At 32.3% G+C, this 16,470-nt stretch overlaps 2 protein-coding genes across 5 annotated transcripts; one reads left to right on the top strand and one right to left on the bottom strand.

The window, feature by feature from the left end:
* Positions 1–669: 669 nt before the first annotated feature.
* On the top strand, positions 670–2,884 carry LOC123198710 (protein SHORT-ROOT-like). The gene has a single exon (XM_044613467.1). It carries the CDS (start codon positions 1,171–1,173, stop codon positions 2,668–2,670), a length of 1,500 nt encoding a protein of 499 aa, XP_044469402.1. The 5' UTR covers positions 670–1,170; the 3' UTR covers positions 2,671–2,884.
* A 2,000-nt stretch (positions 2,885–4,884) lies between these two features.
* Positions 4,885–11,595, bottom strand: LOC123199412. Of its 4 annotated transcripts, XM_044614412.1 has the most exons (4): positions 11,077–11,595; positions 9,935–10,520; positions 5,186–6,042; positions 4,885–5,066 (listed from the first exon to the last, which is right to left on the bottom strand). In XM_044614412.1, the coding sequence occupies exons 2-3, from the start codon at positions 10,487–10,489 to the stop codon at positions 5,197–5,199; spliced, it is 1,401 nt and encodes a 466-aa protein (XP_044470347.1). In that variant the 5' UTR covers positions 10,490–10,520; positions 11,077–11,595; the 3' UTR covers positions 4,885–5,066; positions 5,186–5,196. The 4 variants fall into 4 exon arrangements, with proteins under 4 accessions (XP_044470347.1, XP_044470345.1, XP_044470348.1 ...); XM_044614410.1 differs by having other exon boundaries at positions 4,885–6,042; positions 9,935–10,541; positions 11,077–11,594; XM_044614413.1 differs by having other exon boundaries at positions 4,885–6,042; positions 9,935–10,437; positions 11,077–11,593.
* Between the last annotated feature and the right edge of the window lie 4,875 nt (positions 11,596–16,470).

Raw genomic sequence — 16,470 nt, forward strand, 5'->3', positions numbered from 1 at the left:
AGGGAAATTTTGACAGAGTTTGGAAAGGGATTAGGAGGCAAGGAATGTGAATGAGTTGTGCTGAGGTGATGGTCATGGCCATGGTGGGTTTCATTCTGATGATGCACGCCGGCAGCTTTACTCATGTCTTTCTCTTTCTTCATATACAATATACCCATTTGGCACGCCTGCTCCCACTATAACCTATTATTATAACAATCTCTTTATCTGTTTATAACTAGCAATACATATATATATATATATATATATATATATATATATAATATCATCACAATATGATCGAGTGTTATTTTATTATTAATTCAATACTATCTAATTAATATTTAATTATTTGATTTAATTTTAGGGATTAACAAAAACTAATAATATATATATATATATATATATATATATATATATATATATATATATATATATATATATATATATATATAAATATATATAATATCATCACAATATGATCGAGGGTTATTTTATTATTAATTCAATACTATCTAATTAATATTTAATTATTTAATTTAATTTTAGAGATTAATAAAAATTAATAAAATATTAAAACTTCAAAAAAAAAATTTGAGTTCAAATTTTCATTCATATATTTATATATACACTCAAAAGTGTACATGAAAATTTTATTGCTTTTATAACAGCGAAAAAGCTAACCCACTAACCCATTTGCTGATCTCGACCTTGTTATCTTTTTCTCTCTTTTTTTTCTCTTTCATCTTTTGTCAGACTCATTCCTATTTCTAAAACCCCAACTCCATGGTAACTTTCCTTGCTACGTCTTTCAGAGAACCCTAGATTAGTTAATTTGCCTAACAATTTATTTTTTTATAAGGAAAAATGAAGAATCCCAAAAGCTAGAAAAAGAAATCCCCAACCAACCCCACTTCATTCTTCATCGATTACACAAAAAGAAAAGCAATGTTTTTGCTATCTTACTTGTGGATTTCCATCTTCCACCCTTCTTATTTTGTGTTAATGAAAAAACCTAAACTAAAATCCAATTTTGAGATCCTCCTTTAATCATTTCTCTGTCCCAGTTCCACTGTTAAAAACTCACAAACCTCAGCCTTTCTCTTTTGTTCAAATCCCCCGGAAAAAAATAAAACCCTTCTCACTTGATCAAAACTCTCTCTAATATTGATGTTGCTCTCTTCGGGTTAAATGGATACTTTGTTTGGGCTTGTTAGTCTTCAGTCTGATCAATCTTTCAACTCTAGCAGAACCTCAAGTAGCTCAAGATCCTCTAGACAAAACAACCACAACAATTACTGCCAACAAGAAGACGAAGAATGCTTCAACTTTTTAATGGATGAAGAAGACTTCTCCTCGTCTTCTTCCAAACACTACTATCCTTATCATCAACCCCACCCTTCTAACACCACCGCTACTCCCACCACCACCACAACTAACACTAGCACTCCTACCCATCAACTCTTTGAAGCCACTGACTTCTCTTTCTCCCCTTCTCGGGACCTCAATTTCGAATTTTCTTCCCACTGGGCTACCGATATTCTCCTTGAGACAGCACGCGCTGTTGCCGATAAAAACAGTGCTTGTCTTCAGCAGTTGATGTGGATGCTTAACGAGCTCAGTTCTCCCTATGGTGACACCGATCAAAAGCTCGCTTCTTACTTTCTTCAAGCCTTGTATAATCGCATAAGAGATACTGGAGACCAGTGTTACCGTACTTTAGCGTTGGCGTCAGAAAAGACTCGTTCTTTCGAGTCAACAAGAAGGATGGTGTTGAAGTTTCAAGAGGTAAGCCCTTGGACTACTTTCGGTCATGTAGCTTGTAATGGTGCGATCATGGAAGCCTTTGAAGGGGAAAACAATTTACATATTATCGATATTAGTAACACATATTGCACACAATGGCCTACTTTGCTCGAAGCCCTTGCCACTCGAACGGACGAGACCCCCCACCTGAGGCTAACCACTGTTGTGGCTACAAAATCGGCTGGTAGTAATTCTGGTGCTGGAGGTTTAGCCACTGTGCAAAAAGTGATGAAAGAAATAGGCAACAGGATGGAGAAATTTGCTAGGCTTATGGGTGTCCCTTTTAAATTCAATGTTATTCACCACGTTGGTGATTTATGCGACCTAAATTTAGGTGAACTAGATATCAGAAACGATGAAGCTCTTGCTATAAACTGTATTGGTGCTTTCCATACAATCAGAGCCGTTGATAATAGTAGAGATATTCTGATATCAAATTTGAGAAGGCTACAACCAAGGATAATCACTGTTGTTGAAGAAGAAGCTGATCTTGATGTGGGCAGTGATGGGGTTGAATTTGTTAGGGGTTTTGAAGAATGTGTAAGATGGTTTAGGGTTTACTTTGAGTCGCTAGATGAAAGCTTTTCAAGAACAAGCAATGAACGGTTGATGCTTGAGCGAGCAGCCGGGCGTGCGATGGTGGACCTGGTGGCTTGTCAACCAGCAGAATCGATCGAACGGCGGGAGTCAGCCACGCGCTGGTCGCAACGCCTCCATGCAGCAGGGTTTAGCCCTACCATGTTCAGTGATGAAGTGTGTGATGATGTACGCGCCTTGTTGAGGAGGTACAGGGATGGCTGGTCAATGGCACAGTGCCCTGATGGCGGAATTTTCTTGTCTTTTAAAGAACAAACGGTGGTTTGGGCAAGTGCGTGGCGGCCATAATTGCTTGATTTGATGTTGAAAGATTGAAGATTGAAGAAGAAAAGATTGATGAAGATGAAGATGAATCAGTCGTGTTTTATCAAGTTATAGAGTGATTCAATTCACACGTGTGGTATGGTTTTTTTTCTCTTTAGCACGTGCATGCATGAGTTGGGTTGGGGATTGTTGAGTGTGTTAATTGATTAATATTAGAAGAAAGATTATTTGATGATGAGTACGGATGCAAGTATCAGTTTTCTTAATTTTGTGATTACTTTTAATTTCAAGAAAATTCATAGGTTTAATTTAAATTAAGACTTAACCTTCAAATATGATTATCAACATCTTCTGAAGTACTCTCTCTCTCTCTCTATATATATATATATATATAGGCAATGTTTTTTTCTTTTTTAGTAACTAAGGAATTCAGTCTGGTTTGGTCAGATGGATTAACCTCGAAATACAGTGATCAGACTCACAATTATTGTACCAAATAAGTTAGGGAGATTTTCTCTTTGAAAGTTATAATATTTTATTAGTTTTGCTAACTCTTAGGGTCTATATAGAACAATATTATACGTATACATTTTTTATTATACAATTGTGTATACATATAATATGTTATCGTATGATTAAATGTTACTTCATCATTAATTTAAAATCACTTAATAACATAATAACACATAATCTGTATATATAATTATATATTCAAAAATGTAAATACCTAGTGTAGATACATGAGACGCCAATTGCAAATGGAGAACCCCGTAAAAAGCAATTTTGTCGATAGTGTTATAATGGATGTTGTGGCCACCACCACCCCCTATCCATCTCTTTCTCTTTTGAGCTTTGTGGTGCCTCTCAATCCCTCCCTCTTCACAAGCCCCTCCATACCCACAATATTACTTTTGGAAATTTGGAGGTATCCCTTTTCAAATTTATATATATATATATATATATATATATATATATATATATACACACACACACACACATTTTTTAAGCATTAGATAAACAATAAAACTAAACATACATATTTTTTATATACAATTTACATATATAAATGATGTGCTATTCTCTTATTAAATAATTTTACATTAAAGATAAAATAACATCTAATCTTATAATAATATATAATATATGTATTTAAATTATATATAAAAAATATATACACTTAACATTTCTCATTTATAAAAGATAAAGGTAGATGGGCAGGAAATAATAATAGCCATATGTACATACATGAGTGAAGATTGAGATTGGTCGATGGTGGAGCAGCAATGTTAACAGGAGGAGAAGGTGAACTTTTTGGCCCACAGAGGAGTTAGGAAAAAATTGGAAATGGAATAGTGGGAACTGCTTTTTATGCTTCACATCTTAATCTTTTGATAAGACTTGCCCCCCCACGTTAACATTTATTTTAAAAGGAGTTGGCCCATCACTTCAGGCTTTTCTTGCCCTGTTGTTGTTGTTTACCATTGGCGAAGATTATAATGAATGCATGTCTATTTGTATGGACCAAATTTGAATGCCAACACGTTGAAAAAGTTTGATGCCCACCTTTTGAATCTGCTCTTACGTTATCTTCATTTCAAATTCATGGCTTTTCAATGATAGAATCTCTCTATCTGGGCTCAAAGTTCCTGGCCCAACTTAAGACCACTGGGTTCAGGCCCATCTACATCATTTTCATAAAATTATGAAGAATTTCTTAAATTCTCTTTCGAGAGAGAACTGACCATCCCAAGTTGATGAAATTTTAGATCTAGTAATTGATCTCATAACTATTATATTAGGTAAGTCAAAAATTTAATTTTAAAATATTATTAAAAAAGATTTAAACTTTATTCTCATATTTGAATTTTTATTCTTTTATTATTCAAATTACCTTTGAAAGCAATAAGGACTATGTAAGGTCTAAGGTCATTGTCTAAGGGAGTCATCATGATTTGAACAGTGTAGTAACATGGCAAAAAGGGATTGGTTCATTTTCTTTTAGTTCCAAGGCTAAGAAATTAAGATTAAATCATTGTGAATTTGTCTTTTGCAATTGATCAAAATTCATCTTCAAAATTTTCAAAAATCCCTATTAAAATTGACTATAGCTTCTTCTACTTGGCTGTTTTGTTGAATGGCAGTTTAACCAAATCCACTAAACAATCAATAATTCAGAAGACTGGAACAACAGTTAGGATAACTCAACAATATCAAATCCATCCTGTCAAAATATCAATGTGGTAAAGGGAAATTATTATATCATACAATAAAATTATTTTTTTAAGTACAATTTTCAAACAGATGGGCTGTTTTCTCCATAAACATTGAACTAATATAAAAATTGCCAGAGAAAAGAGACATGTAAATCCCCTGGCTGTGCTTCAGACCCAACAATGTAATCCAGGTTTGCTCTGTGTGACCTAAAAAGCACTAGTATTTGAGAAACAAGACACAACTATGGTCTATGAAAATCAGTGAGAGAATGAACAAGGAGCATTTATCATATACAATACACTAAAATTATATCGAAAAAATGTACCTAAGATCAGATCAAAAACTCCATCTTAGAGGAAGTCTCCATTTTTTATGCCAATATATTGACACTCTTGACCATAAAGGGAAGCCAAAATTGTACTCCAGTGGTCGATCAGCAGGTCCCCCTACTATCAAAGGTAACCAGACGTATCTTGAGTCCCTCAAGTCAGCTGGATTCCACCGATCTGCCATGAAAATAAATGAACCTGGAAGCCCTGGCACAGGAATCACATATGTGCTTTGTGCGAAAAATGTAGTGAGCCGAAATATTTTGTTCCCTCCAACGCATGGGTTTCCCATGAATTCCCATGGCCCCATAATGGACTCAGCAGCATATACAATCGCTTCATTTGGGGCCCATCCGCTGCAGCCTGATGTGATCATGTAGTAACTCCCCTCAAATTTAAATAGAGCAGGGGCTTCCCGCCGCTGTCCCGCAAGAATCCTTCTCACATCATTTGTGACATCAAGGTAATCTGTTGTTAGCGGTCCAATGTGGAGATCACTATTGTCATCCGTGGAATAGATAAGATACGCCACACCATCATCATCTTTAAAGATTGTCATGTCCCTGCTGTCAAATCCATGTGGCTGCTTGCTATAGAGATAATCAAAAGGACCAGTTGGGTAATCACTAATGGCAACACCAACGGCAGCCTTAGTGTAGTTGCAATCATCAATGTGCATCCACATTACATACTTTCCTGTCTTCTCATTGTAAATCACTTTTGGCCGCTCAAGCACATTTGATTTGTGGAGATCATGTGTTTCATTTTTCTCTTCTGCTGCCAAAACAATGCCCTCATTTGTCCATGTCCATAAGTCCTTGGAGGAATAGCAGCTAACTCCTATTACATCAACCTAATTCAAGAGAAAAACTAACCAAATCAAGTTCTTGCAAGTAACCAACAGAACTTGCAGTTAAATAAATTCCAGGTGCTCACCAAGGTTTGCAGTTGATAGATAAACAAGGAACTACACATCTGAAAGAAACTAAAACACCAATGCACTAATAGTTACATAACATACAAGCTGATATCAGTGGATACTAGAACATAATGTTAGAGCATGAAATTAAAAAAAAAAAGAAGCATAATATGCACTTAATCTGAAGCAACTGAAATGACAAAAGATGCTATATAAGGTAAATCCCCGTTAGGGAAAGAGTCTATGTGAGGAAGAAAGGAAGAAAAGCTAGGCTGTGGGGTAAAGCAAATGGCCAAGTGGAGGAGTTGACTAAGACCTAAAGGCCATTGGGAGGACCAGCAGCAGACAACCTAGAGGAGTCAGAGCTCAAGCCATCAGAAACCTGGACCGCTGAAGTCTTATATGCTGAGTTGGCGGCTGCAAAGAAAGTTGAGAGTGATGGAAAGATGAATAAGATGGAGGAAGTGAGAGGGAAGAAAGGCAGTTGAGTTTTAAAGAAGAAAATGGGAGAAAGAGAGACCCAACCTATCAAAAGCTGGTGAAGGTGTCCTGGTGTTTCATTTTCATTTTCTGTGTTATCCTTTTGAGTTGTGGGAATCATTGTAAACAAACATTGCAACTTGTATTTCATGGTTATTGTAATACAATCAGTTCAGATATCACAAGTGTGTTGATTCAATCACTATTCTCTATTGAGTACTGTTACTTTGCTATTTACAATTAGTCCACCGTAAACATAAATGGTGTCATTTTCAAGCCCTTCAAGCCTTGCTTCAACCTTCACCAACCAGCAGAAACAGAAGGGGACCAGGAAGCAAGCCCAGCTGCAGGTCCGTAACAATCCCTAAGGAGATGCAGAAATTGCTTTGATTTATTGGTTCAAGAGTTTGTGCAACAAAACAGAAAATATCTTTACCAGATTATCAATATCAATAACATTTAGCTTCTTCGGGAACATTGTACCACGGTATGTTGATGAAACTAATCCCTAAAAAGAGAATTAAAGTGCAACTAGAAGAAAGAAAAACTAGAATCAGGATTACTGTTGGAGACAGCCTTTGGACCCATGAGTTGGTTGAGAGTTGATTAAAGCTTCAACGACACCCTCTCAGTTGAACAATTCATTGGATGGTAAAATCATCATTTGCACACCTAGTCATAATCTTATTGAATTTCTTAAACTAATATAACAGTTTATATACCCTATCGTCTCCCCAATAAAATTGGAAACCATAATCATGCAAAGCTCATAAGTCCATCTTTTTGAAAATTTGATAATACAGTTCACAAACTAAATTAATGCACATTATAAATATCAACCAAGAAAATTTCTCAGAATCCAAATTCCCAAATAACTTATTTCCTCATACACACCATGGGCAGAGACAATGTTGCTTTCTATTCTGATAATTTTAAACAGCATTTCACAAGGCTGCATGTGGGTTTCTTTGTTCCTTGGATAAGAAAGCGAAAGAAATTGTATTAACATTGTAAAGATCTACAAAGATGTGAACAAGCAGTTCACAAAAAATTAGAAGTCACAGATCAGCTATACATTGGTATACTGAACCATCCTAATCCAAATGACGAATAATTATCCTCTCAATGCTAATAAATTTAAAAAATCTCACTTTTCATAAAATAATTTGTGTCTTTGAGCACATATGCACAATCATTTAGCTTGCATATTATTGATATAATGAGAAAAGAATCTTAGAATAGTTTTCTCCAACAGCTGACATAGCTTTGGTCCATCTCACAGCACAAATAAAAAAGCATTTCTCTTGAACTTGATTCAATTAATTATCAGCAGTTTTAATTGTACATCACTATATATCAAATCGCTCATCTTAGACTCCATATTCATCAACCCAACTTGGAACTAAACCTAAACCTGAGACCATGACCTTTCTGATCTCAAACAGGAGCTAATTAAAATTACAACTAAATTTCAACACAGTTCTATGAAATAAAAATATAGCACTTCAGCCATAGTTATTGAGAAAACAAAAAGGTTTTCATTGGTGCTTCCTTACTAATAAGATGTCTTCTGGTGTATAAATGATAAATACAGCAAATTTTAACATTATAGATTTTTCTAGGAGAGTATCAGCCTAGTGATACCATCTAATGCGGTAAAAGAAATAAATCTCTACGTAATCTCAACCATATTATCATTTTTGTTTAACAGAAATTGCACGCTTTGTTGTTACAAAGATTTACAGTAAAAAATGCATATATCAGCAATACAACAAAGCATGTCATGGTAGAATGCATGCTGTAAAGAATGGGTACGAAACATTAAAAATAACATGTACATTGTAAATAGCATGATGTGCAGTGTCATGAATTCAGACAACTTAGACGGCATGCTGTAATAATTTGTACAATATCTCATCACAAATCTCAGATATAATATGTACAATGTCAACTCCCAAATGTCATAAAAGAATTTCCACAAATACTAATTTTGTTCATCAAAATTTTGACTAAACTCAACAAGGGTAAGCAGGGAGCAGAAAATATGGCGTTCTTTTCATGATCTCAATGTCGACATATGATCTGTAGGCATGTGTTGTTGGAAAAGTCAGGACTACTTAAATCTGTGGATTGGTGATTCATCAACCTGTTCTTTGCAGTTTTACAGATATCACCACTTTCTTAGAATCTCATCTATGTAAATATGGTGTTAATTCTAATGTACCCTCTACAATTTTAGTAAAGCATTCATCGTAGGTAAACCAGAACTCATGTAACACTTCAAACTGTAGTCCAGTAACTCCTTAAATCAATATCAATGATGCACTGCTGCAGCTGGCATCACATGATCACATCCAGCTATCATAGCAGGTCAATACATTGAACATTTGCACCATACCAAAGAAGGCTTACTCATGAGAAATTCCCACCATGTAATTATTCCCACAACACAGAAATTATCATGAACAAGCTCATACGCATTGCTATCATTGAACTTGACATCCAGATATCCCCTTTTTAAGAAAAACTTATTACTTTGCTAGAAATACAATCAAAAGAATGTACAGTATAAAGTTACTCTTCTTCAACAGGATTGGTACTAAATTAGCTTTGTGCTACTGACTAAACACAAAGAGAGCATGGAATCCATCCGGAGGAAAGCTCCAGACAAATAAGCAAGTGAAGCCCTCAAGAAAAGACTTTAAGGAAAGAAAGGCATCTCATAAGAATTCCCAACATGGTAGCTCCCCCCTTTGCAAGAGATATACCTAATCTGGCATGCGACGCGCTCATTTGAAAGTAACTTCTAATTCTAAACAAGACCAAAGTTCTCTCAAGAGATACCAGTTCATTTATAACCATTATTTGGGGAAAAATATCTCCTCAAATATCTCTTAAAGTCCAGGTCCTTTCAAATGTAAGAGTTTCTCAGACAAGAAAAGTGCCAACTTGAGAAGATAAATGTACCCAAAGCCATAACAAATTTCTAGATGAGAAATAATCATGTTAAATTTCGTACAATTTGAAGAACCTCAAATTAAACCATCAAACTATCAATTAATTTCAATAAACACCAAACAAAAAGTCCAGGATTTTCAGCAAGTAACCATCTCATACAACACTATCTATATGAAGCAATAACTCCTTCAGAACTTACTAGATTAGCAAACAGAATCCAACAATTGAAATTCAAAAGTAGCATCAGTAAAATTATGCAAAAGCATGCTGAAAGAAATCCAGTGAAAGATACAGACTATAGGAAATGTATCACAAAAGTTTAATGACTAGCACATAGGATCAAGCTTTACTTGACAAAAAGAAGATGTATTTAAAATAGATAACTAACCCGTGCTGGTCCTTTTTTGTGAGCATGATATGTGGGTCCATCTTTATACTCTCCATACCAATAATATGTCCTTGATCTCTGGTCATATATCATACCCCCTCCGTGAGCTTGAATAGGAGCTCCCTCAGTATCCAACCAAATCCTTCCCGGATAGTAATAGAAGCTATGATTCCCATTGTCCTTCATTGGATCTATAGCAGTTTTCATATCAGGAAAAAACACATGTCTAAGCTGGGAATTCTCATCAAGAAATTCATCAATCAATGTGGTTGTCCGCTTAGGTCTTCGCTTTGCAGCGCGTGGTGAGCGTTTTCCTCTAGGTGGGGGAATTTGGATATTCTCCTCTTCGACCTCTACTAGTTCACGAAATAATACATGTTGACTTTTGCGCAATTGGACTTCCCCACTTACCCCATTTTTGTGGGTAGCAAGGGAGTAAATATGAAGCATAAGAAGAAGACCCACCAAGCTCCAGACCACGGTAGACATTGAACATCTGCTCCCTGCATTGGAAGGGAAAGTGGTTGGTTTTCTGTATTTGTTCCTCATCCTCATTTTTCTCTTCCTTTTTATCTCGAAGATAATGCTGCAATTAAGAAAATGCAACCTAGGAGATCCAGTAAACCCGACCAAACATAAGTCCCAACAATGCGAATCAACATTTTTTTAAACAAAAGTTCTCATTTGAAAACTTCAAAGACCAGCAAAAATCTTTGAACCAAATTACGAAAAAAGAAATCATAAATCACTGAATAAACTGTAATTAAGTCCTTAAAATTTTCAAATTCTAATCTTTCCTAATTAGCAAGCATAGCATAGTCGATAAAATTTTAATTATGCCCATATTGACTTCAAAATTAAAGAAAATAACAGCGAAAACAAAACGTGAAAAATGAAAAAAAAAAATTCAACCTGGCTTCATATTTTCCCATAAACAATAAACTGAGAATATAAGAGCACAATAAACCCAATTACAGAAAGCCAACAAGACCTCCAAAAGAAGGTATGATCAGAGTGATTTTAAACAACTGTCAAAACTAAACCAGCAATGAACAAAAAGAATTCAATCCAGATCCAGTGGAAAAGCTTAATCAGCCCATATTTAAGAAAAGAAAACCAATAGCAAAAGTCAGTCAACTTACCTGAGAACACCTTAACCATGAATTGAGCACCACTATTTCCAGACATGGGATTCCGCGTTAACACTCACTCGGAGTCAAAACAAACTGTATCATTTGATTAATTCAACAACTGGGTCAGGTAAGGAAAGAAAGAAAAAAACAGTGCAATCTCAGAAAATGAGAGAAGAGAAGTTTGTTGAGTTGTAATTTCAAGTTGAAGGGATCCGATAGGCGATGGCAACGATGATTGTGACTTGGGACCAACGCTGTTCTTTCCTAACTTGAGCGTTGGGTACGCTAGAATAAGTATGCGGTGACTTGATTTTCAGACTGAATCCATGGCTTCCTTCCTTATAAGGATTTTCAGATTTTTTCTTTTTTCCTTTTTCAATTTTTGAGCTTTTGTGGATTAACTTCAAAATGGATGAAATTTAAGTAACTTTGATTTAAAGAAACTCTTTTAAATTTATTATAAAGATTATTGAGAGAAAATTACAGCAGCTCACAAAATGAATCAGAAAGAAAAAGGGGGGAATCGTTTTAAAATTAAAATCTCTCTTTGGCTTCTGGATTGAGAAATAATTTATCATAAATGTAAATTAAATTTGGATAATTTTATAAACTCTCAAATCTTCATTTGCATAGTCTATTCTCAAACTCTCGACCACAAACTTTTAAAAACTTAAATATTTACATTTTTATTAAAATTATCATATAGGATAAAATAACTTTTTAAAAATAAATTAAAAAATTATAATTTTATCTTATTTTTTTTATAATTTAAAAAATTAATAATTTTTTAATTTAAATTTTAAAAAGTTAATATTTTATTTTAGAATTTTTCTCCCTTCTTCGGTCACCTCTACTCCAATTGAGACCTAACCTTTTCCACATATCTTTCAAATTCAATCGCTCTAAAGATATTATTGACAAAAGAAGATAATTCATTTTCGTCTAATAAAAAACTTTAAGGTAAAATATTAATTTTTTAAACTTTGAGTAACAAAAATTATTAGTTTTTTAATCTAAAAAAAATAAGATTTTTTTAATTTTTTTAAATAACAGTTTTATTTTTAATTTTTATTAAAAATTTTAATAAAAGAGTTAATATTTAATTTTAAAAAATTTATAGAAAAAGTTTGGTTCAAACCTTAGGTGTGAATAAGTCTTCTGGTTTTTTCATCAAAGCCGATTGTTTTCTTTTTTTTTTTTTTTTTTTTCAAACAAAATGTCCATTTTAATATGAAATTCTAAGTGAAACTTTAACCACCACCGCCAAGAATAATGGCTCTCATCACTTCATTAATGTGTATTTTTCTTTTTTGTCTTTATTTGTTTATTATAATATTTTATTAAATTTCATATATTAATAGTATCAAAGTCTGGATCACGGTCTTAATCAAAATAAATATTTGACTTTGTATTATATGAATAAATAAATATTATAAAATTATTTATATAAATTAAGATTATAACATTTGGTTAAATAATTTTAAATAAAATAAATAAATAATTACGCTTTTTAGTCACAAATGGCAATATTAATCTATACAAATAAATTTATATAATTTTTATTATGCATAATTTTATTCTATAAATTAACATAAAATAGAGAGCATTAGGAATGTGTATAATTCAGTTTAAATTATAAAAACTAAACTAAATTTTTTAAAAATTACGGTTTAGTTTGATTTGGTTTGATTTACGTTGATAAATTTTTTAAATATAGTTTTTAGCTTAAGTTACAGTTTAGACAATTTTCAAACTAAACTAAATTATAAATCGTATTTTTTTAAAATACATATACATAATTAAGTGTATAATTTATTTTTTTATATTTATTTTATCAGTTTTTTTACATGTGTATTATATATATTTTATATTTATTTTACATACTTCTATTATATTATATAAAACTATAATTTAATTAATTTTATTTAGAAGTAAATAATTTTAATAAGTTTAAACCGTAATCTATATCAGATCCAATCGTATTTTTTTAGTTTGGTTTACTTTGAAATTTAAAATAATTTAATTGGTTTAAAAAAATTTAAAATTATTTTTTAATTTGATTTGAAAAACTTTAAACCAAATCAAATCAGAACGTACATACCACTCAGGAGTACTAACATATAAACCGGGTATTTAATATATAACTAACAATACTATTAGTTTCATCATTAGTTGCTTATATTGAATCATTAAAAGTGTCTCTTGCCATTGTGTGCAATAAGTGAATATATTCTAATATAATGCTTAATAATTAATAATGATATTATTTTTCAAGTAATATTTTTAAAAATTAATTTTATAATTTATATAAATAAAACAAAGGATATCTATACATTTTCATAATTTGTCCAATAATCAAAATGATTCCATTTATTATTATTATTTTTTTCATATTGTCAATGTAAAATGACAGTATTCACTTTCCGCCTGATTAGAAATGCTACCATCCAAAGACTTATTACCACCTAAGGTTTAGTTTATTTCAAATTTTTATTCGTAAAATTTTAAAATTTTAAAAATTTAAATATTTATTTGTCATTTAATTTTATTTAAATTTTTTTTTAGATATAAAAATAAAATTATTATTTTATCAATAATATTAAATCAAATAAAATTTTATTTTATTTCTTTATCTTAGTTTTAACAACTTATAACTTTTCATAATCTAAATTTTAAAAAATTATATGTTTCATATTTTTTATTTTCTCCTCTGCCGATCGTTCTCCAACTAACCATACCTTCTTCTCTACAATGCTCTACCTCTTGGACAATTGACTTCCCATGAATTGAAAATAGTTGATCTGTGTGTTGTCTACGATTCATGCCTTCTTTGATTGTGGCCTATAATCGAAGATGGCAACCTTCTTCGATTCATATGTCGTCTTCAATTTACAAATTGAAGTTGGTCAAAAGACTTAAGCTTCGATTCTTACTTGAATAATAACCATAGAATGGTCAATTTGTGGCCAAAAGTGTTCGATTCATGCATCATCTTCAATTTGTCAGAGGTCGATCTTCCAGGAGGTGAAGCATGGCAGAGAAAAAGGTATGGTTGGCACCAAAGGAAAAAGAGAAAACTTTTCAAAACTTTGATTGAAGAAAAATTATAAGTTTTTAAAACCAAGGTGAAAAAATAAGATAAAATTTTATTTGTTTTAATATTAATAATAAAATGATAATTGTACTCTTACAACTAATAAAAGACTTTAACAAAAATTAAATAATAAATAAATTTTTAAATTTTTAAAATTTTATGTATGAGAGTCTAAAAATAAATTAAACTTTGGGGTGACGATAAGTCTTCTGCCAAAAAAAAAATTATCCATTTCAATTGAAACAATTTAGTTATAAATTTGTATAAAATATTTGTTAAGCATGGAATAAGTAGACGTGTCATTTAATTATTGGATTAGTTGACCAACTTCCAACATCAACAACAAAACATTCATTATGTTACACCTCCTACTGAGGCTGTTGGGAACGCAGCTTGTACCAAAATGGTGATTAGATGGCGATTCAACAACTAAATTTTGGGCCGACCCATTAAATTGTAAATGCTAATTAATTAGGGGATTAACAACTCTTAAAACTGGTAACACTTGTTTAACTTTCCATGTGGGTGTTATTTATTATGTTTTGTTGTAAGTGGGTTTGTGATCAATTATAGGATTCCCCGTTGCCATGAATAATATAGTTTGAATTAGAAAACTCCACTGGACTTAAGTATGTTAGTGAAATCTATTTATTTGTTATATTTAACTTTTTGTATAGGATGTGGTGTACGGTTGTGCATGGTAGGAGTATACACTCGTACATAAGCTGGAAGGATAAGTTTGTCACTGGTTGTGATGTATGACTATGCATGAAGAAATGTACAATCGTACATGCAAACAGTTATAGGATAAATTGTGTCTTCAAAAGTTGAAGGACATGATAAGAATAGTTAGAACTGCTTGGATGACCATGCATAGTAGATGCACGGTTGTGAGTGATGCTATTTTATAAGAATTATATAAAGAACAAAATTAGACGGCTAAAACATAATGCGTTCTTAATTTCACAAAATTTCCACAAGAAAAGAGAGAAAGAAAACATTGGATAATAAAAAAAGAAGTTTGATCGTCGAGAATACCTAAGCCACATGAAGATTAATTTTTTGTTATATGATATTTCTTCGAGATTAAAATATAGATTCAATGTCTCCTTAAAAAAACCCTCAATGCATGCGCTGAAGTTCGCCAACAATCGAACTAAATTGGATTGAACACCAATTCAATCTTATTGTGACTACAAATTTAAATTATCATTATCATTTATTCGTAGAGTTATCTAAGATTATAACTCTCGTGTTCGATAGTATTGAATATTTTATTGATCCAACATAGTCTTTAAAACATATCTCAATATAGATAATCACTACTTTTTTGACAACTCTCTTTAAGAACTATGATACGTTCGCATCAAGCTATAGTGATTTTTGTATAAGATAATCTAATAATCTTAAGTTTAAGGATCACATATATCACCACTTTAAGAGTCTTATAATCGGTTAACATATACTGAATTTTTTGTTACAGTTCAACCACTTTAAGGATATATAATTAAATTGTGCATAAAATATAACCCAAAGAATCGCTATTTTATTAATTGAAAAATTATTGCAAATAATTACATCAAAAGTGCACTATTAATTATTAGTTCTGGGACACTATCTTTAACACTTTTGTATGCTTGATTTGAACAATTAAGGGAAGCTGATCAAAGATAGTCATGAGATAATATTGATCTGAGTATCAAGGAGGTTGCAGAGCTTCAGCAGGTGTAAAATCTGAGAGACGATTTGTTCGAGGAATGTTAACCACTAGTGTAGATTTGTAGCAGTTATGCGGGCTGAGGGAGGATGTTTCTGACTTTTCTTTTGGTTATAGTTATAAAGAAGAATGGTGGGTTGAAGATGATGTTGGTGTAGAAGCAAATTATACTCTCTGGCAATTGTACCGCTACCAGTCGGAATTGAGGGAGGGCGGTAAAAGTAATTTTTTTTATAAAAGGAGTTTAAGATTACAATAAAATTATAAGTAAAAATAATATGTATATATTATTATATAAATAGATGTTATTTTATTTCTAATTTAAATTTAATCAATTACACAATAACAGATCATTATTTATATATATAATACTATTTTTATGATTAATGTGGCTGCAAGAGGGAACATTTTGGTTTAGGCCAAAAAACTTATTCCCACCCAAGATTTAGTGCATCCCCTAGGGTTGGATTCGAACTGAGTCTGTTTGAGTTGGAGCTCGAACTCGGTTCGAACAAGCTCGAAATGAGCCAACCCTAAGCCAACTCGAGAGAGCTCGAGCCAATGTTTTCGAGCTTGAGCCGAGCTCGAGCTC

Source organism: Mangifera indica, chromosome 16 (genome assembly GCF_011075055.1).
Source record: "Mangifera indica cultivar Alphonso chromosome 16, CATAS_Mindica_2.1, whole genome shotgun sequence".
Classification (NCBI taxonomy): domain Eukaryota; kingdom Viridiplantae; phylum Streptophyta; class Magnoliopsida; order Sapindales; family Anacardiaceae; genus Mangifera; species Mangifera indica.

Excerpts from the sequence above, each read along its gene's own strand:
- LOC123198710 (XM_044613467.1), top strand. The coding sequence starts at position 1,171 with ATGGATACTTTGTTTGGGCTTGTTAGTCTTCAGTCTGATCAATCTTTC.
- LOC123199412 (XM_044614412.1), bottom strand. The coding sequence starts at position 10,489 with ATGAGGATGAGGAACAAATACAGAAAACCAACCACTTTCCCTTCCAAT. Across the intron at positions 6,043-9,934 it reads ACAAAAAAGGACCAGCACGG|GTTGATGTAATAGGAGTTAG; the intron begins GTTAGTTATCTA and ends CTCTTGAATTAG.